Genomic DNA, 14861 nt, shown 5'->3' with positions numbered 1-14861 from the left:
GATTCCTACACCAGCAGTGTCCCAACAAACTCTGTCATACCCGTCTTTACGGATGTTAATCTGAGCGCCACGCCTGTGACAGAATGAAGTCCTCAACTTCGTCTAAAGCTCCCCAAGTTGAGCTGCAGCCAGTCAGGCTAATCTGCAGACACTGAGTGATGTAGAAGTATGTATGCCAAACATGACATTCCAGTGGAGTCCTCCCCCCCGCCCCCTGCTGCTCCGAGCTCCAAAATAGACGTGTTGGAAATGACAAAACCAGCAGGCAGGCCCTGCATTGTCTCGGCATGACCTCAGTAAATGAATGGAAGTGAACAGTGGGACAGGCCAGACAGCTCCTATAACTGTCACTTTAAACAAAATAACCAGGGCGAGCTGGGGGGATATGACCACTTTTCTTTTTTTCTTTTTTTTCATATGATTCACAGACGAGCCGAGATGTATACGAGCTATCCAAATATTATTGAGTACATACGTGCTACTTGGCCTGGAGGCTTTTGTTTGAAATGCTGAATACTTTGCCGTTTTAGGTAAGAACATCAAAACCCACTGGCAGATCAAGTGTGAATTTTGTTGAAATAAAAAGTGGCTGTATTAACATTGAAAGTTTATCTTTTTTCCCCATGCTGAGCAAAATGATGAATGACAATATACAAAATACCCTCTCGGCTTAGCAAGCCCTAAAGCGAGACTTCATAGCACTTTGGTGTGATGAAGGCCGTTCTCCTGTCGTTAAAAAGCAGTTTCAGTAGACTGGTCATTAAAATGTGGCAAGCAGTGGCTGACATGTCCATCCAGAGGCATGCTACTCGCCTCATCATGTTCTTTAATCATCCGATGGAAAGAGAGCAGCCCACACTGGGGTCACTTTCAACGAGCTGCACTCCGAACGGTCTGAAGAGAGTCCAATTAAATCCTACATTTTCTGACCCAGGAGCGACTGCGTAATGAAATCTGACGGCCACCGCTGGATGGACTGAGCAGAGGGAGAGAGTATACAGTAGCAGCGACGTGCAGCCGGTCCCCCTTTCTCCCCCACCCCAACATCCACCCTGTCGCATGCATGCATATTGCTTCATGCGCCCATGCACACACCCCCTACCAAAAAATAAAAACGGGCAAAGCTTTCTCCCCAGGCCACTGCTGCAAATGATGTCTTCCTACAGTATTTAACTTGGTTGGATAAATAGGCATGAAGGAGGAACTGCATGGGACCAGGCTTCTAGATTCATACCCAGACAGGAGGGGGGGGGGGGGGGTCCAGTTAAAGACTGGAAGCGACAATGTCAGGATTCTTAATCCCCAGGACACTCGAGTTATCAATCTCCTGTAAATGTCAGGCACCGGGATATGCCCTCATGAATGATGGATATCTGCCTTGTTTGTTTTTTTCATCACCTCTACATTGTATTATTGAGTGAGCACCACCACGGGCTTAGAGTCTATCGTGAGTGGTAATACTCCCTCCTTACTGTGGCAGCAACACCTGAATCCCAATTACCTGTGTGGAATGGGCACAGCAGAGGAAGCAAAGCAGGAGGAGAGGCTTTTTTTTTTCTATTTACCACACATGTCATCATGCATGTGGATGCACTGCAGATACGCCTAATTTAGAGCTTTTCCAGCTTCCAAATGTCAAAGACTCACTTAGTTTGCACCCCCCTGCATGATAAAGGCTTGGAGGCTGCAGAGAGGAGAGGGCAACCTTCAATTAAGATCATCATTCTTCACTTACTTCCTATTGCCTTACTTCAATAGAAGCAGCAATTAAGTGCTGCTTGGCCGAGGACCGCTGGGAGGACCCCGCTCTGCTCTAAATGTATAGTAAGAAATGTCGGAATCAAAGTGACAAGTGATGCACTTGATCTCCATCGACCACATGTCCTCGGAAGACGTCGGCTTCCCACAGCAGCTTTGGCTTTTTCTCTCTTGCAAAAACAAACTGTCATTAAGTGATTACATCATTTATGGAGAAACTGTTGAGTAAATACCACACACACAGAAAAACTAACAACCTCCAGGGATCTGGAGGCTGGGTAAGAAATACAAATAAATAAAAAGGAAGGAAGAGGGCCTGAGGTCGGAGGAGACTCTGCCGCGCACCAGAGACGCTCTCCTCGGTCTCCTCAGGAATATTACTGGGATCTAGAGGGATTATTGCGCTGAGAATTTGAGGCGTTCCTCCAGCTCCGGCAACTTACTCATGAAAAACACACACACACACACACACAAACACACACATACACACCAATAGGGGTAACAGGGGACCTGTCATCCCAAGCTGCCAAGAGGGGTCTTATGTTTCTGCTTATTTTGAAAAACCAAAAATGGAATATAAAATTGACTTTTAAGGTGTTTTACCATAATATTACTGAAAATGTGACTTTTAATTATTTTTAAAGAAATTGCCAAGAGGGGACTTGGATCTCTGAGCGACATTTACCTATCAAAGAGTGGACCTCCACATACTGCAGTGGAGCTGTCTGCACCCATTCATTCACCTAACGACCCATTCACCTAATGAGTCTTTGTTTACAACAATGACTTTCTCAGTTTCTTTCAAGAATGAATAATATAACTTGAGAGTTATCATTACTTATTTTAAAGTCTCTGTAATACAAATTATATATATATATATATATATATATATATATATATATATATATATATATATATGTATATATATATATATATATATATATATATATATATATATATATATATATATATATATATATATATATATATATATATATATATATATATAATTTGTATATATATATATGTATATATATATATGTATATATATATATATATATATGTATATATTTATATAATCATGGCCACATTTGAGAGTAAATATTTTTTTATTGAATTGCATGCAATTCAGAAGTAACATGGCTGCATGCACTAATATCAAGTTCTGCAGTATAAGCAACAACATTTACTTAAAACCAGCTTTAATGAATGAATTCTTTTTTTCTTAACAAAGATAATTTGCTTGTCTGTCTTTACTCATCCATAATGAATCTGTATTTATGAGGATGTATTTTATTTACTGTTTTACATTACAGAAAAAGGTCCACACTTGGTTTATATGGAATGACAGGGGTCCACTGTTGGTTGGTGCATAATGATACAAGTGCCCACTTAGTTAGCATGAAGTGAAATACACACTCCATCATGTATGAATAAGAAAGAAATAAGCAAAAGTGATCATCCGTAAGAGAAATTTTTCATCAAAACTTAACACAAACATTTCTAATAAAGTAGCACCAATAATGTTGTAATTATTTTTAAATGTTGAGTGTACTACTGCAACACACATATCTACAGTCTATTAATTTTTCCCCTACAAGAGTTTTATATTCCTTGACTGCATTGTTGTTATAGGAAAAATATTTGAATTAAAACTCAGGGTTTTAGGTCACATTTAATGTACTTCCATCATGAATCTGTATTTATGAGGATGTATTTTATTTACTGTTTTACATTACAGAAAAAGGTCCACACTTGGTTTATATGGAATGACAGGGGTCCACTGTTGGTTGGTGCATAATGATACAAGTGCCCACTTAGTTAGCATGGAGTGAAATACACACTCCATCATGTATGAATAAGAACGAAATAAGCAAAAGTGATCATCCGTAAGAGAAATTTTTCATCAAAACTGAACACAAACATTTCTAATAAAGTAGCACCAATAATGTTGTAATTATTTTTAAATGTAGGGTGTACTACTGCAACACACATTTCTACAGTCTATTAATTTTTCCCCTACAAGAGTTTTATACTCCTTGACTGCATTGTTGTTATAGGAAAAATATTTAAATTAAAACTCAGGGTTTTAGGTCACATTTAATGTACTTGCATCATGAATCTGTATTTATGAGGATGTATTTTATTTACTGTTTTACATTACAGAAAAAGGTCCACACTTGGTTTATATGGAATGACAGGGGTCCACTGTTGGTTGGGGCATAATGACACAAGCTCCCACTGAGATAGCACGGAGCGACATACACACTCCAGCATGGGTGGATAAGCAGAAATGAGAGAAATTGCTAAGTTTTAAGATACATTTTTAATCTAAATTTAATACAAACATTTGTAACTATTAATACACACAACACACACGCACAAACACATGCAAACACACATATTTAAACTAAAGTAGCACTGGTAAAGTTTTCATTGTAGTTTTTTTAAAACATGGGATGTACTGTGAAAATTCAATGGCAACCTATCAAGATACTTAAGTGAATATTTCAGTTATTGACATTTATGGCTCAACAATAAAACATGTATGGGAAAATAAAGGAGGCGCTGGGTGGTCATCAGTTTGTCTGAGATACAAGGGATAATTCTTCTAGAGGATGGATTAACCTCACTAAGTAATATGATATACCACTGCAACACACCTTTCTACAGTCTGTCAAGTTTTTGACTTAATGAAGTTTCATACTCCTTGACTGCATTGTTGTCATGGGAAAACTACTTTAAATAACTAAACTCAGGATTCAACATGGTCTGATGGCCCAGAGCCACAAAGTGTTATTCTGTAGTCACCTAATGTCCCATATAGATGAAGCTCTGTGGTGGCCACCTATTGTCACTCCTCTCCTTTTTAACAGCACATGGTTTCAATCAATTTTAATGTACTTGCATTCTAAATCTATATTAATAGGGATGCATTTTACTTATTGTTTTGCATTGCAGAAAAAAAAGGTCCACACTTGGTTTATATGGAATGACAGGGGTCCACTGTTGGTTGGTGCATAATGATACAAGTGCCCACTTAGTTAGCATGAAGTGAAATACACACTCCATCATGTATGAATAAGAAAGAAATAAGCAAAAGTCATCATCCGTAAGAGAAATTTTTCATCACAGCTCCAAGTTACACTTGTTCCAGGCTCTGCCCGTCGTTTTTCTCTAGAAATAGAAACTTTTCCAACTTTTTTTTATCTCCGTAGCGATCGCACTCGTCTTCTCCTTCTTCTTCACTTCTTGCTCTGATCTACAGTCTCATTCGTTCTACACATCCCAGAATCCCCAAAATTACTCACAGTGTAGGCGACAGCGTCCCCATTTACCAGCCGCAGAAAACTGCGCTTGACGTATATGTACGTCAATGGCACTCAATGAGTTAAGTGGGAGGTACACAATAAATCTAATTCTAATCTAATTTATTTTGACAAATAGTAGAATGGCAATCTGATTCAGTGATTAATTTGTTACACATTTGGGTTGCTTCCTAATGATTTTTTGATGTTTTAGTACCCAGCTAAACACAAGTGTGTATTCCTTAATATCTACAGTATGTATGTGCCTTGTAGGCACTTTACTTGCAAGTGTGTGTATGCAGTGTTTTATAAATCTGAATATTTTTTGTCACATCACATCTACCCCAACACTTTAGAGCGCTTCTGTCTCGACGCCGTGTTTGCCTTCGTTCTGACCCGAATACAGCATGTGTTGTTTGGGTTAGAAACATGCACATTTGCAAAGGAAAAAGCAAAATTGATTAGCGGAATTATTAAGCATGCACGCACACAATCCCAAGGAAATGATCAAGTGGGAACCAGTTCTGAAGAGGAACCGGTTCTCAATTCCCACCCATAGACTTCAGTCTATGATGTGGACACAAAAGCATTCCTCTACATTGAAGTAGTGAAGTCATCAATACTCATGTATTTCACAGATCCTAAAACCTGGTACACACATAAAGATTCTCTAAATTTCAACCAATTTTTTTATCTGTGAAAGACCCCACACATGAAGATAAAAAATCTGTGATTGAACAGTTTTGATCGTATTGTGTGTGGTGTGCTGTGATATTCCAAACACAGCGCACCACACACATTAAGATTTTTCAGAATCTTGACCCTCCGGTCAGAAAACTCAGAAAGAGATCAGTATTGTTGTAGCTACTCTTTCGGTCTATTTCCGGAATGGACAATGAGAGCGATGTCATTTTTTAAAAATGAAAGCGGGACACTTCAGCCTTTACAACGATACCATCTGTGTGTGTCTGTGTGTCTGTGGCTTCAGACGCCGAGCAGTAAAGTGGCTGTGAGCGGCGGTCACATGATCGTTTAAACATGGTTGCTCTATTGCCGGCTGTTGCTGGCTATGATCGCTACCGTCTTTGCTATCGGCCACCAGGAAATCTCCCGTGTATGCGTGAATGTCTGTGTGAACCTCATGTATTGCCAGGGCTGCACCGTGGCTCTCTGTGGGATTGCCGGTGTTGTGTCGAGAAGTGGCTTGCCGCGAGCAGCATGCAGAGCTTGGCAAGCAGGCACTTCTCAGCACAACACCGGCTTTCCACACGCAAGATGACTTTTGATTCGGAAATATTGAACATGTTTAATATTTACGATTATCGGCGCCGAACGTTTTCCGAGGCAATTGTTATGAGAATTTTGACTCTTAACATACCACACACTACAAGAGAATCTCATAAAATAATCTTAAGACTTTAGGATAATCGGCTGATTTTTGTCTTTGGTCGGAAGGGGGAAAATCGGGGCAAAATCAGCCCGATTATCTTTATGTGTGTGGTAGGCTTACCTCCACTCTCCACTCTAAATGTGGAACTGGCTTCTGAGAAGTGAGTGAGGGCTTTAAATCTGTGCCAGACGACTTGTGTCAGTCCTTGACTGTCAGCAGTGTGGGGGATGGTTTCTTGTAGCTGACGATGGTCGTTAGCAACTCTGAAGGGCAACCTGGAAAAGACTAACATCCTTCAGCCAAGATCTTATATCCAAATCAGACTAACAGACAATGGAATTCCCCAGTCCTAGGTTGGTCATGTGCTACACACCTATGGACTTCTGTGGCAACTGTAAAGAGTGGTTGTCCCAGCAATAATCCACCCTGTCAAGTCTTTGATGAGTTTTGTAAAGGTGTGTGATGCCTTGTGATCAGTATAATATTTTGTCAGCCTTTATATGGTCTACCATTGTGTGCCAGTAGAAATGTTGTCTGAAATTAGGTATAATCAGATTTCCAGAGATACAGGGGATAAATCAGCTATAGTGGATGGAATAACTCCAAAATACCCACTGTTGAACTACTGCAACACACATTTTTACTTACCAAACCATTAGCTCTACTGGAGTTCATGTATACCTGTCTGAATATTTTTGGTCCACAACAAAAATGAAAACTAAAACTAAATTTGTGTTTTTTTTACACACTAGTATATTACACACTGTATCACATAGTCATACACATCTATAGATGAAATTGGTGTATAAATTGAAACCTAATTTAAAGTTGTCAAAAGGTACAGGATTGGCACAGGATCAGAGAGTTTACATTAAGTGGGAAGTACACAATAAAAGCTGTATTCAGTTCACACTGGTGCTCAGCAGAAATGGATCTGGTTGCTTTCAGGATGTGTGGATTGTACATTCAACAATCCCATATTACCTTATTCATAGCATCTGAAGTGGATTATAAACAAATTCAATTAATTGTGTTCAGAAGATGGTAAAACGTTATCTAATTTATTTATATTTTTAAGTAATTCATTTGTTATCTATTTTGGTTGTTTCCTAATGATTTTCTTTCGTTTCAGTACCCAGCTAAACACAAGTGTGTATATTCCTTATTATCTAGGTATAACCTTGTGCATGTTGAAGTAAGCAATGCGACTTCATTACATTTACACACAGTTTTCTAAGTAGAGTTGAACATTTTTAATGGGGTTTCAGTCTATGTGGGCACAAAACATTCCTCTACATTGAAGTAGTTAAGTCAACAGCACTCATGTATTTCACAGATCCTAACTTTAAGGTAGAGTTGTTGAACTGGGATCTGAGAAGTGAGTGAATGGAGTGAGAGCGGAGTGAGTGCCAGATGACCTGTGTCAGTCCTTGAGTGTGGGCAGTGTGGGGGATGGTTTGTCGTAGCTGACGATGGTCGTTAGGTATTTTCAGGTTGGGCTTCAGAGTTTCTACCTTCTTTCAGCCAATATCTTATATCCAAATCAGACCGTCCCAGGTCTTAGGTTGGCCATGTGCTACATACGCACCTATGGCCTTTGGTGACTCAACTTCTGTGGCAACTGTAAAGAGTGGGTGTACCAGCAATATTCCATTTTGTCTAAAGAATTGTCAGTTCTTTGATGAGTTTTGTGAAGGTGTGTAATTACCTGTTATAATATTCTGTGACAGGGCCTTTATATGAGCCACTGTTGTCTGCTAGTAGTAATGCTGTCTGAGAACAACAATTAACTTGGAATAAGAAATTAGGATTCATCAGATTGTCATGGATACAGGGAATATGTCAGTGTGTGGACGGAATAACCCCAAAAACCCCCCTGTTAAACTACTCATTAAAAGGTATTTAGAAAATCAAGGGAAACAAAGGAACGCATAAATATAAAAACACATGCAAAGCCTTACAAAGCCTTGTAAAGGACAATTAGGACACAGCAAGAACTATATTCCTCAGACACAGTCCACACCACTGTTAACTTTTTTTAGTTGTGTTGCAGCAGTTCAACATTGAGCTATTTGGGGTTATTCCATCCACACAATGCCTTATCTCTTGTATCTCTGACAATATGATGAATCCTAATTTCTTGTGCCATGTTAAGTAAGATGTTGTTCCCAGACAACATTTCTGGCAGAGAATGGTAGCTCATAAAAATGCTCTGTGACTGTATATTGCATGTACCCATGTTTCAGTCAGTCTGTTTTGAATGTAAGTACGTGGAGTGAAATGCACACTCCATCATGTATGAATAAGAAAGAAATAAGCAAAAGTGATCATCCTTAAGAGAAATTTTTCATCAAAACTTAACACAAACATTTCTAATAAAGTAGCTCAGATAAATACAGTGGGGCCAGGCCGTTAAGTGCTTTAAAAACAAACATTAAAAGTTTAAAATCAATTCTGTAAGGGACAGAGAACCAGTGAAGGGAGTTAAGAACAGGAGTAATGTGCTCACGTCTATTAGTGTTAGTTAAAAGACGGTCAGCAGCGTTTTGGACAAGTTGGAGGCGACTGAGCGAAGACTGGGAGACGCCAACATAAAGTGCATTGCAATAGTCCAATCTAGAACTGATTACTGCAACACATGGATGGCTTTCTCGTGGTCGTGGCAGTTTAAAAACATTTTGACTGTGTGAATGTGTGTGGCAATAGTTTAACATAGGGATCCTCTCAATGAATTATCCCTTGTATCTCTGACAAACTGATGATCCCCCATTCCCTCTGTATTTTCCCATATCAAATTGTCGTATATCAGTACCTCTTTGATGGTTTACTTGTACATAATATATCATCGTAGGTTGCCATTGAGTTTTCACAGTACACCCTACATAAAAAAACACAACATTACCGTTGCTACTTCATTATAAATGTTTGTATTAAGTTTTAATGAAATTTTTGAGCTTTTGAGGTTAATCCATCCTCTAGAAGAATTATCCCTTGTATCTCAGACAAACTGATGACCCCCCAGCTCCTCTTTTATTTTCCCATACATGTTTTATTGTTGATCCATGAATGTCAATAACTGAAATATTCCCTTAAGTATCATGATAGGTTGCCATTGAGTTTTCACAGTAACTAACCCTAACCCCATGTTTAAAAACAAAACTACAATTACAACTTTACCAGTGCTACTTAAGTTGAAATATGTGTGTTTGCATGTGTTTGTGTGTCTGTGTGGAGTGTGTATTTCACTCCATGCTAACTAAGTGGGCACTTGTATCATTATGCACCAACCAACAGTGGACCCCTGTCATTCCATATAAACCAAGTGTGGACCTTTTTCTAAAACGTAAATCAACGAATAATTCCTATACAGATTTATGACGCAAATACATTAAAATTAATTGAAATCACATGTATTTAAAAAGTAAAAGTCTGACCATAGGTGGCCCCAACAGAGCTTCATCTATATGAGATGTACGTGGCCAAAAACTAACTTTTTGTGGCTCTGAGCCATCAGGCCATGTCAAACTGTGAGTAGTTTAAGTATTTTCCCATGACACCAATGCTGTTAAGTAGTATAAAACACCAGTACAGTGAAAAATTAATAGACTGTAGAAATGTGTCTGGCAATAGTTTAAAATAGGGACTTTGTGAGATTAATCCTCTCAATGAATTATCCCTTCTATCTCTGACAAACTGATGATCTCCCAAACCCTCTGTATTTTCCCCAAAGATAACAAATTGCCGTGCCAATACTTGAATATCAGTTACTCTTTGATGGTTTATTTCTACATAATATATCATCATAGGTTGCCATTGAGTTTTCTGTAATATAAAACAGTAAATAAAATACATCCCTATGAATACAGATTTATGATGCAAGTACATTAAGATTACCCTAAATCCTAAAACCCTCTATTAAAAAATGAATAGACTGTAGAAATGTGTGTTGCAGTAGTACACCCTACATTTAAAAATAATTACAACATCATTGGTGCTACTTTATTAGAAATGTTTGTGTTCAGTTTTGATGAAAAATTTCTCTTACGGATGATCACTTATGCTTATTTCTTTCTTATTCATACATGATGGAGTGTGTATTTCACTCCATGCTAACTAAGTGGGCACTTGTATCATTATGCACCAACCAACAGTGGACCCCTGTCATTCCATATAAACCAAGTGTGGACCTTTTTCTAAAACGTAAATCAACGAATCATTCCTATACAGATTTATGACGCAAATACATTAAAATTAATTGAAATCACATGCATTTAAAAAGTAAAAGTCTGACCATAGGTGGCCCCAACAGAGCTTCATCTATATGAGATGTACGTGGCCAAAAAGTAACTTTTTGTGGCTCTGAGCCATCAGGCCATGTCAAACTGTGAGTAGTTTAAGTATTTTCCCATGACAACAATGCAGTTAAGTAGTATAAAACACCAGTACAGTGAAAAATTAATAGACTGTAGAAATGTGTCTGGCAATAGTTTAAAATAGGGACTTTGTGAGATTAATCCTCTCAATGAATTATCCCTTGTATCTCTGACAAACTGATGATCTCCCAAACCCTCTGTATTTTCCCCAAAGATAACAAATTGCCGTGCCAATACTTTAATATCAGTTACTCTTTGATGGTTTACTTCTACATAATATATCATCATAGGTTGCCATTGAGTTTTCTGTAAATAAAATACATCCTTATGAATACAGATTTATGATGCAAGTACATTAAGATTACCCTAAATCCTAAAACCCTCTATTAAAAAATGAATAGACTGTAGAAATGTGTGTTGCAGTAGTACACCCTACAGTAAAAAAAATTATTACAACATTATTGGTGCTACTTTATTAGAAATGTTTGTTTTAAGTTTTGATGAAAGTTTTCTCTTAAAAACTATCACTTTTGCTTATTTCTTTCTTATTCATACATGATGGAGTGTGTATGTCACTCCATGCTAACTAAGTGGGATCGTGTGTCATTATGCATCAACCAACAGTGGACCCCTGTCATTCCATATAAACCAAGTGTGGACCTTTTTCTGCAATGTAAGTCAACTAATAATTCCTATACAGATTGAGAACACATGTATATTGTAAAATTGAAACCCTGTGCTTAAAAAAACTGGACAAGCAACAATAACAAGGTCAATTATTTTTAATGTTTAATCAGAATTCAACAGAAATGATCTAAATGACCATTTTATTTAAAATTTTGTTATGGGTGATCAATTTTTTCAATATTTTAAAATTTCTATTATACCTAATACAGTGTTGAGTTTAAACTTAAGACATCCATGAAAACGGAACCTTTATATTTTGTTACAAAGAATAACAAATTATGTTTCAAGGTACTGGTTTGTTCACAAAGGAGCCTGTTTGATAGCCTCTCTACAGTCTGAAAGGCTGCCGGGGCTGCAAGTCGTTCACACTATGGAGGAGTGTAAGAAACGACGTGTGTGAATGAGTCGTTAAAACCCCTGCTCCAGCCTGCCGGGGCACTGCTGAATATGGTATTTTACACACACACACACTCAGGTCCCCTCTTGGCTAAAGTTAAAAAAATTAACCAGAAGGTTTTTCACATGATTTTAAGTTGATTTAAAGCATGTCCAACAGGGGACCTAAAAAAAGTCCCCTGTTGGCTGCTTGGTCCCCTGTTGGTGAATGTGTAACGACGCCGATGTCCCCTCTTAGATAGGAACAACAGTGCACACATGCACTCACGCACGCACGCACACACTCGCTGTCACCGCCGTCCCTGCAAAACTGCCACACTTGGCTCGTGCTCATGGGGAGAAACGAGCTGCACGGAATTCACAGAGAACCAATTAAATTGGAAACATTTTACGCACGGTCACGCACCGCGTGCACGCGCCACGGCGCTAATCGCTGCATATCAGCGCGCTATCTGTTTATTTGCTGCTGGTGTTTTGCAACGCTGTAGCTTAATTTCCAGGGTGGTGTGGGGTGTGTTAGGGGGGCTGATTAATTAATTAGGTATTTATTAATCAGCTTTGCATTTTTAACAGCTGGGCTTCTAATCACACGTTCATTGCATATGTTCAAACGGCTTCTAAGCGGCGGCACAGCTGGATGGGAAAACACTGGTGGAGTGCGTTAAAGCAGGAGCAGCCACAAGTTGAGATATCCTACTGTCTCCCATAGACACGCTGCAGGACTCACAGAGGTCAAGCAGCAACTTAATAAAGTTCAGGTGGAGGAACGCGCGTGGAAAAGTCTCAGTGACATGTTTAATAAAGGAGATGACAGTAGCAAGGGGACGCCAGTGATGTGTCCCCTAATAAGCAAATTATAGGGACAACGTGAAGAGGAGGAGGAGGAGTAACGGAACCGCTCCCCACATCAACATCCAGCAGAGCGGGGACAGATACCGGGCCTAACCGGCGCTGTGCCCAGCCGGTCCCTCTCCCCCCCACACCAACCCCCCTCTCCCCCCTCTCTCGCTCTCTCTTACCTTGAGCTTGTGTGGAGTGGATGAGTAAGGAGAAATATAAAATCCATGTGGCGCGCCACATCGATCTGCTCCAGGAGTCCTCCAACATGGTCCCAAACCGCGCAGAGTGGACAACAAGTGCCCGCTGAGCCCGTGAGGCTTTTGACGCTCCTGTGTCCAGCCCGAGTTCCGCTGGTGTCGGTTGTGCTGTTGTCTGCCTCCCGTCGGGTTTCTCTCTCTCTCTCTCTTTCTCTCCTTCTCTCTCTCTCTCGGAGTGAATGAGTGTGAGTGAGGAGGGAAGGACCTGCTGCCACCGGAGCCGCTGGAGCTGCTGGAGCCGGGCAGAGCGCACCGACCTCAGAGCGCAGAAAGAAAAAAGAGGAGGGGGGTAAAGGAGCCGCTGCTGCAGCCCGGTCGCAACCGAAGAAATTCGGTCAAACAAGAGTCTGTATTTTGTTCAAATTCAAATTCTCTAGTTCCACGAGCCCCGTTAGATAGGAAGGTGTTTTCCTCTGAAGCAGTGCGAGTTGGTTTCCTCTGAACGCAACTCAGCCGAATGAATCCAGGTTAAGTCCAAATCCAGTCGGTTTCTCGCTGCACCTGTATGAAGGCAAAGCGGCTCCTCGTACTTTTTTCCATCCACTCCTCCTGCGTCCTTGAGATGCGGTGTTCTTCTTAAACTTCAGCCTCCCCTGTCTGTCTGTCTGTCCGAGCGGCTCCAGTTTCCTCCTCCAGAGGAGCGAGCAGACTTTTTCCTCGAATCCTTTTTGGAAACGGAGAGGAAAGAGGAGAGAGGAGAGGAGAGGAGAGGAGCGCCAGATCCGGAGCACACTGGCACATACACACGCACTCACACACACACCTCCTCCTCCTCCTCCTCCTCCCCTCCTAGTAAAGTTCCTCCCCACAGCAGGCTCTTGTCAAGGTCGGCAATTCAGTTTGACAGGAGCTCTGAGAAGAAGTTGAGCAGCTCGGAGTAGCGGAGGGATGAGGGCGGCGAGGGGAGGGAGAGAGAAAACTTGCACACGCAGTCACACAGTCATGGTCGGAGGCTGCCAGCGGAGGAGAAGCCCGGCTTGCCGGTGTGCGTCGGGTGAGGACGAGTCCCGGGTTCTTTATGAGGAAACATGAGGCTCTGGTGATGATGTGCAGGCAGCGCAGGTCGCCACCACGCGGCCGAGCGCGGAAACGCAGCCTGGGGTGACAGCAGAGCCAAAGCACAGGATTTTCAGAAGAGGATTTGATTGCTTTCCACCTCACACACACACACACAAAAAAGGTGGAATGAATAAAGTCCTTTGTTGAGATGATTTAAGGAACACGTGTTGTGCTTGTTTTGCCAGGGGTGTTTTTGCAGAGAATCGGGTGCGCAGGGAGCCTGAGGAGAACCGGTTGTGATATTTCTGCAGGGATTTAGAATGTGTCTGAGCTCATTGACCTTCGATCCCCTGTGGCACCATCACAGGAAGGTTTTAGATTTATGCCGCATTCTGATACCTTCAGCACTGACACACTCCACAGCCTTTTATCTTCAGGTGAGACTGTGTGACTGCATTTCCCTATACTGTTTGAGGTTGCATGAGAGGAATAGGAAAAGAGGGCACAATTTTGCAACCAGGACTGAAACAGTGGTGTGTTATCTTGTCTCATGTCCTGCCTGAGTAGGGGAATGAGGAGAAACAAGGAGGGGGGGGGATGAATGAGTGGAGGGCAGAAGGAGGGGGAGAGAGAGAGAGAGAGAGGAGGGGCGATAGAGAGTGACGGAGCAAATGCTGTTTCCAAAATGACAGTATCAGTAAAGCAGAGGCCGAGGGAGAGAATGAGAGAGCATGACTGAGCAAATGTTCCCGTCTTGAAAATGACAGTGGCTCGCCAGGAGAAAGCAGGAGTGCTTAATGTTTCTAATGTTTTTTGGGTTGTTGTTTTTTTTTGTTTTGCGAATGGCGAGTCC

At 40.7% G+C, this 14861-nt stretch overlaps 1 protein-coding gene across 8 annotated transcripts in view; it reads right to left on the bottom strand.

The window, feature by feature from the left end:
• sdk2b (sidekick cell adhesion molecule 2b) overlaps positions 1-14001 on the bottom strand; it is a 286226-nt gene extending 272225 nt beyond the window's left edge. For all 8 annotated transcript variants that reach the window (XM_085762334.1, XM_085762331.1, XM_085762338.1 and 5 more), the window contains exon 1: positions 12932-14001. In XM_085762334.1, coding sequence (XP_085618460.1) covers positions 12932-13019 — 88 coding nt within the window. In that variant the 5' untranslated portion in view covers positions 13020-14001. The remainder of the gene's footprint in view (positions 1-12931) is intronic.
• Positions 14002-14861: the final 860 nt, after the last annotated feature.

This window comes from Trachurus japonicus, chromosome 19, assembly GCF_045865225.1.
Source record: "Trachurus japonicus isolate A0001 chromosome 19, Traja_1.0".
Classification (NCBI taxonomy): domain Eukaryota; kingdom Metazoa; phylum Chordata; class Actinopteri; order Carangiformes; family Carangidae; genus Trachurus; species Trachurus japonicus.
Note: the sequence above shows the minus strand (reverse complement) of the source record. Positions and strands in the feature narration are given on the sequence as shown.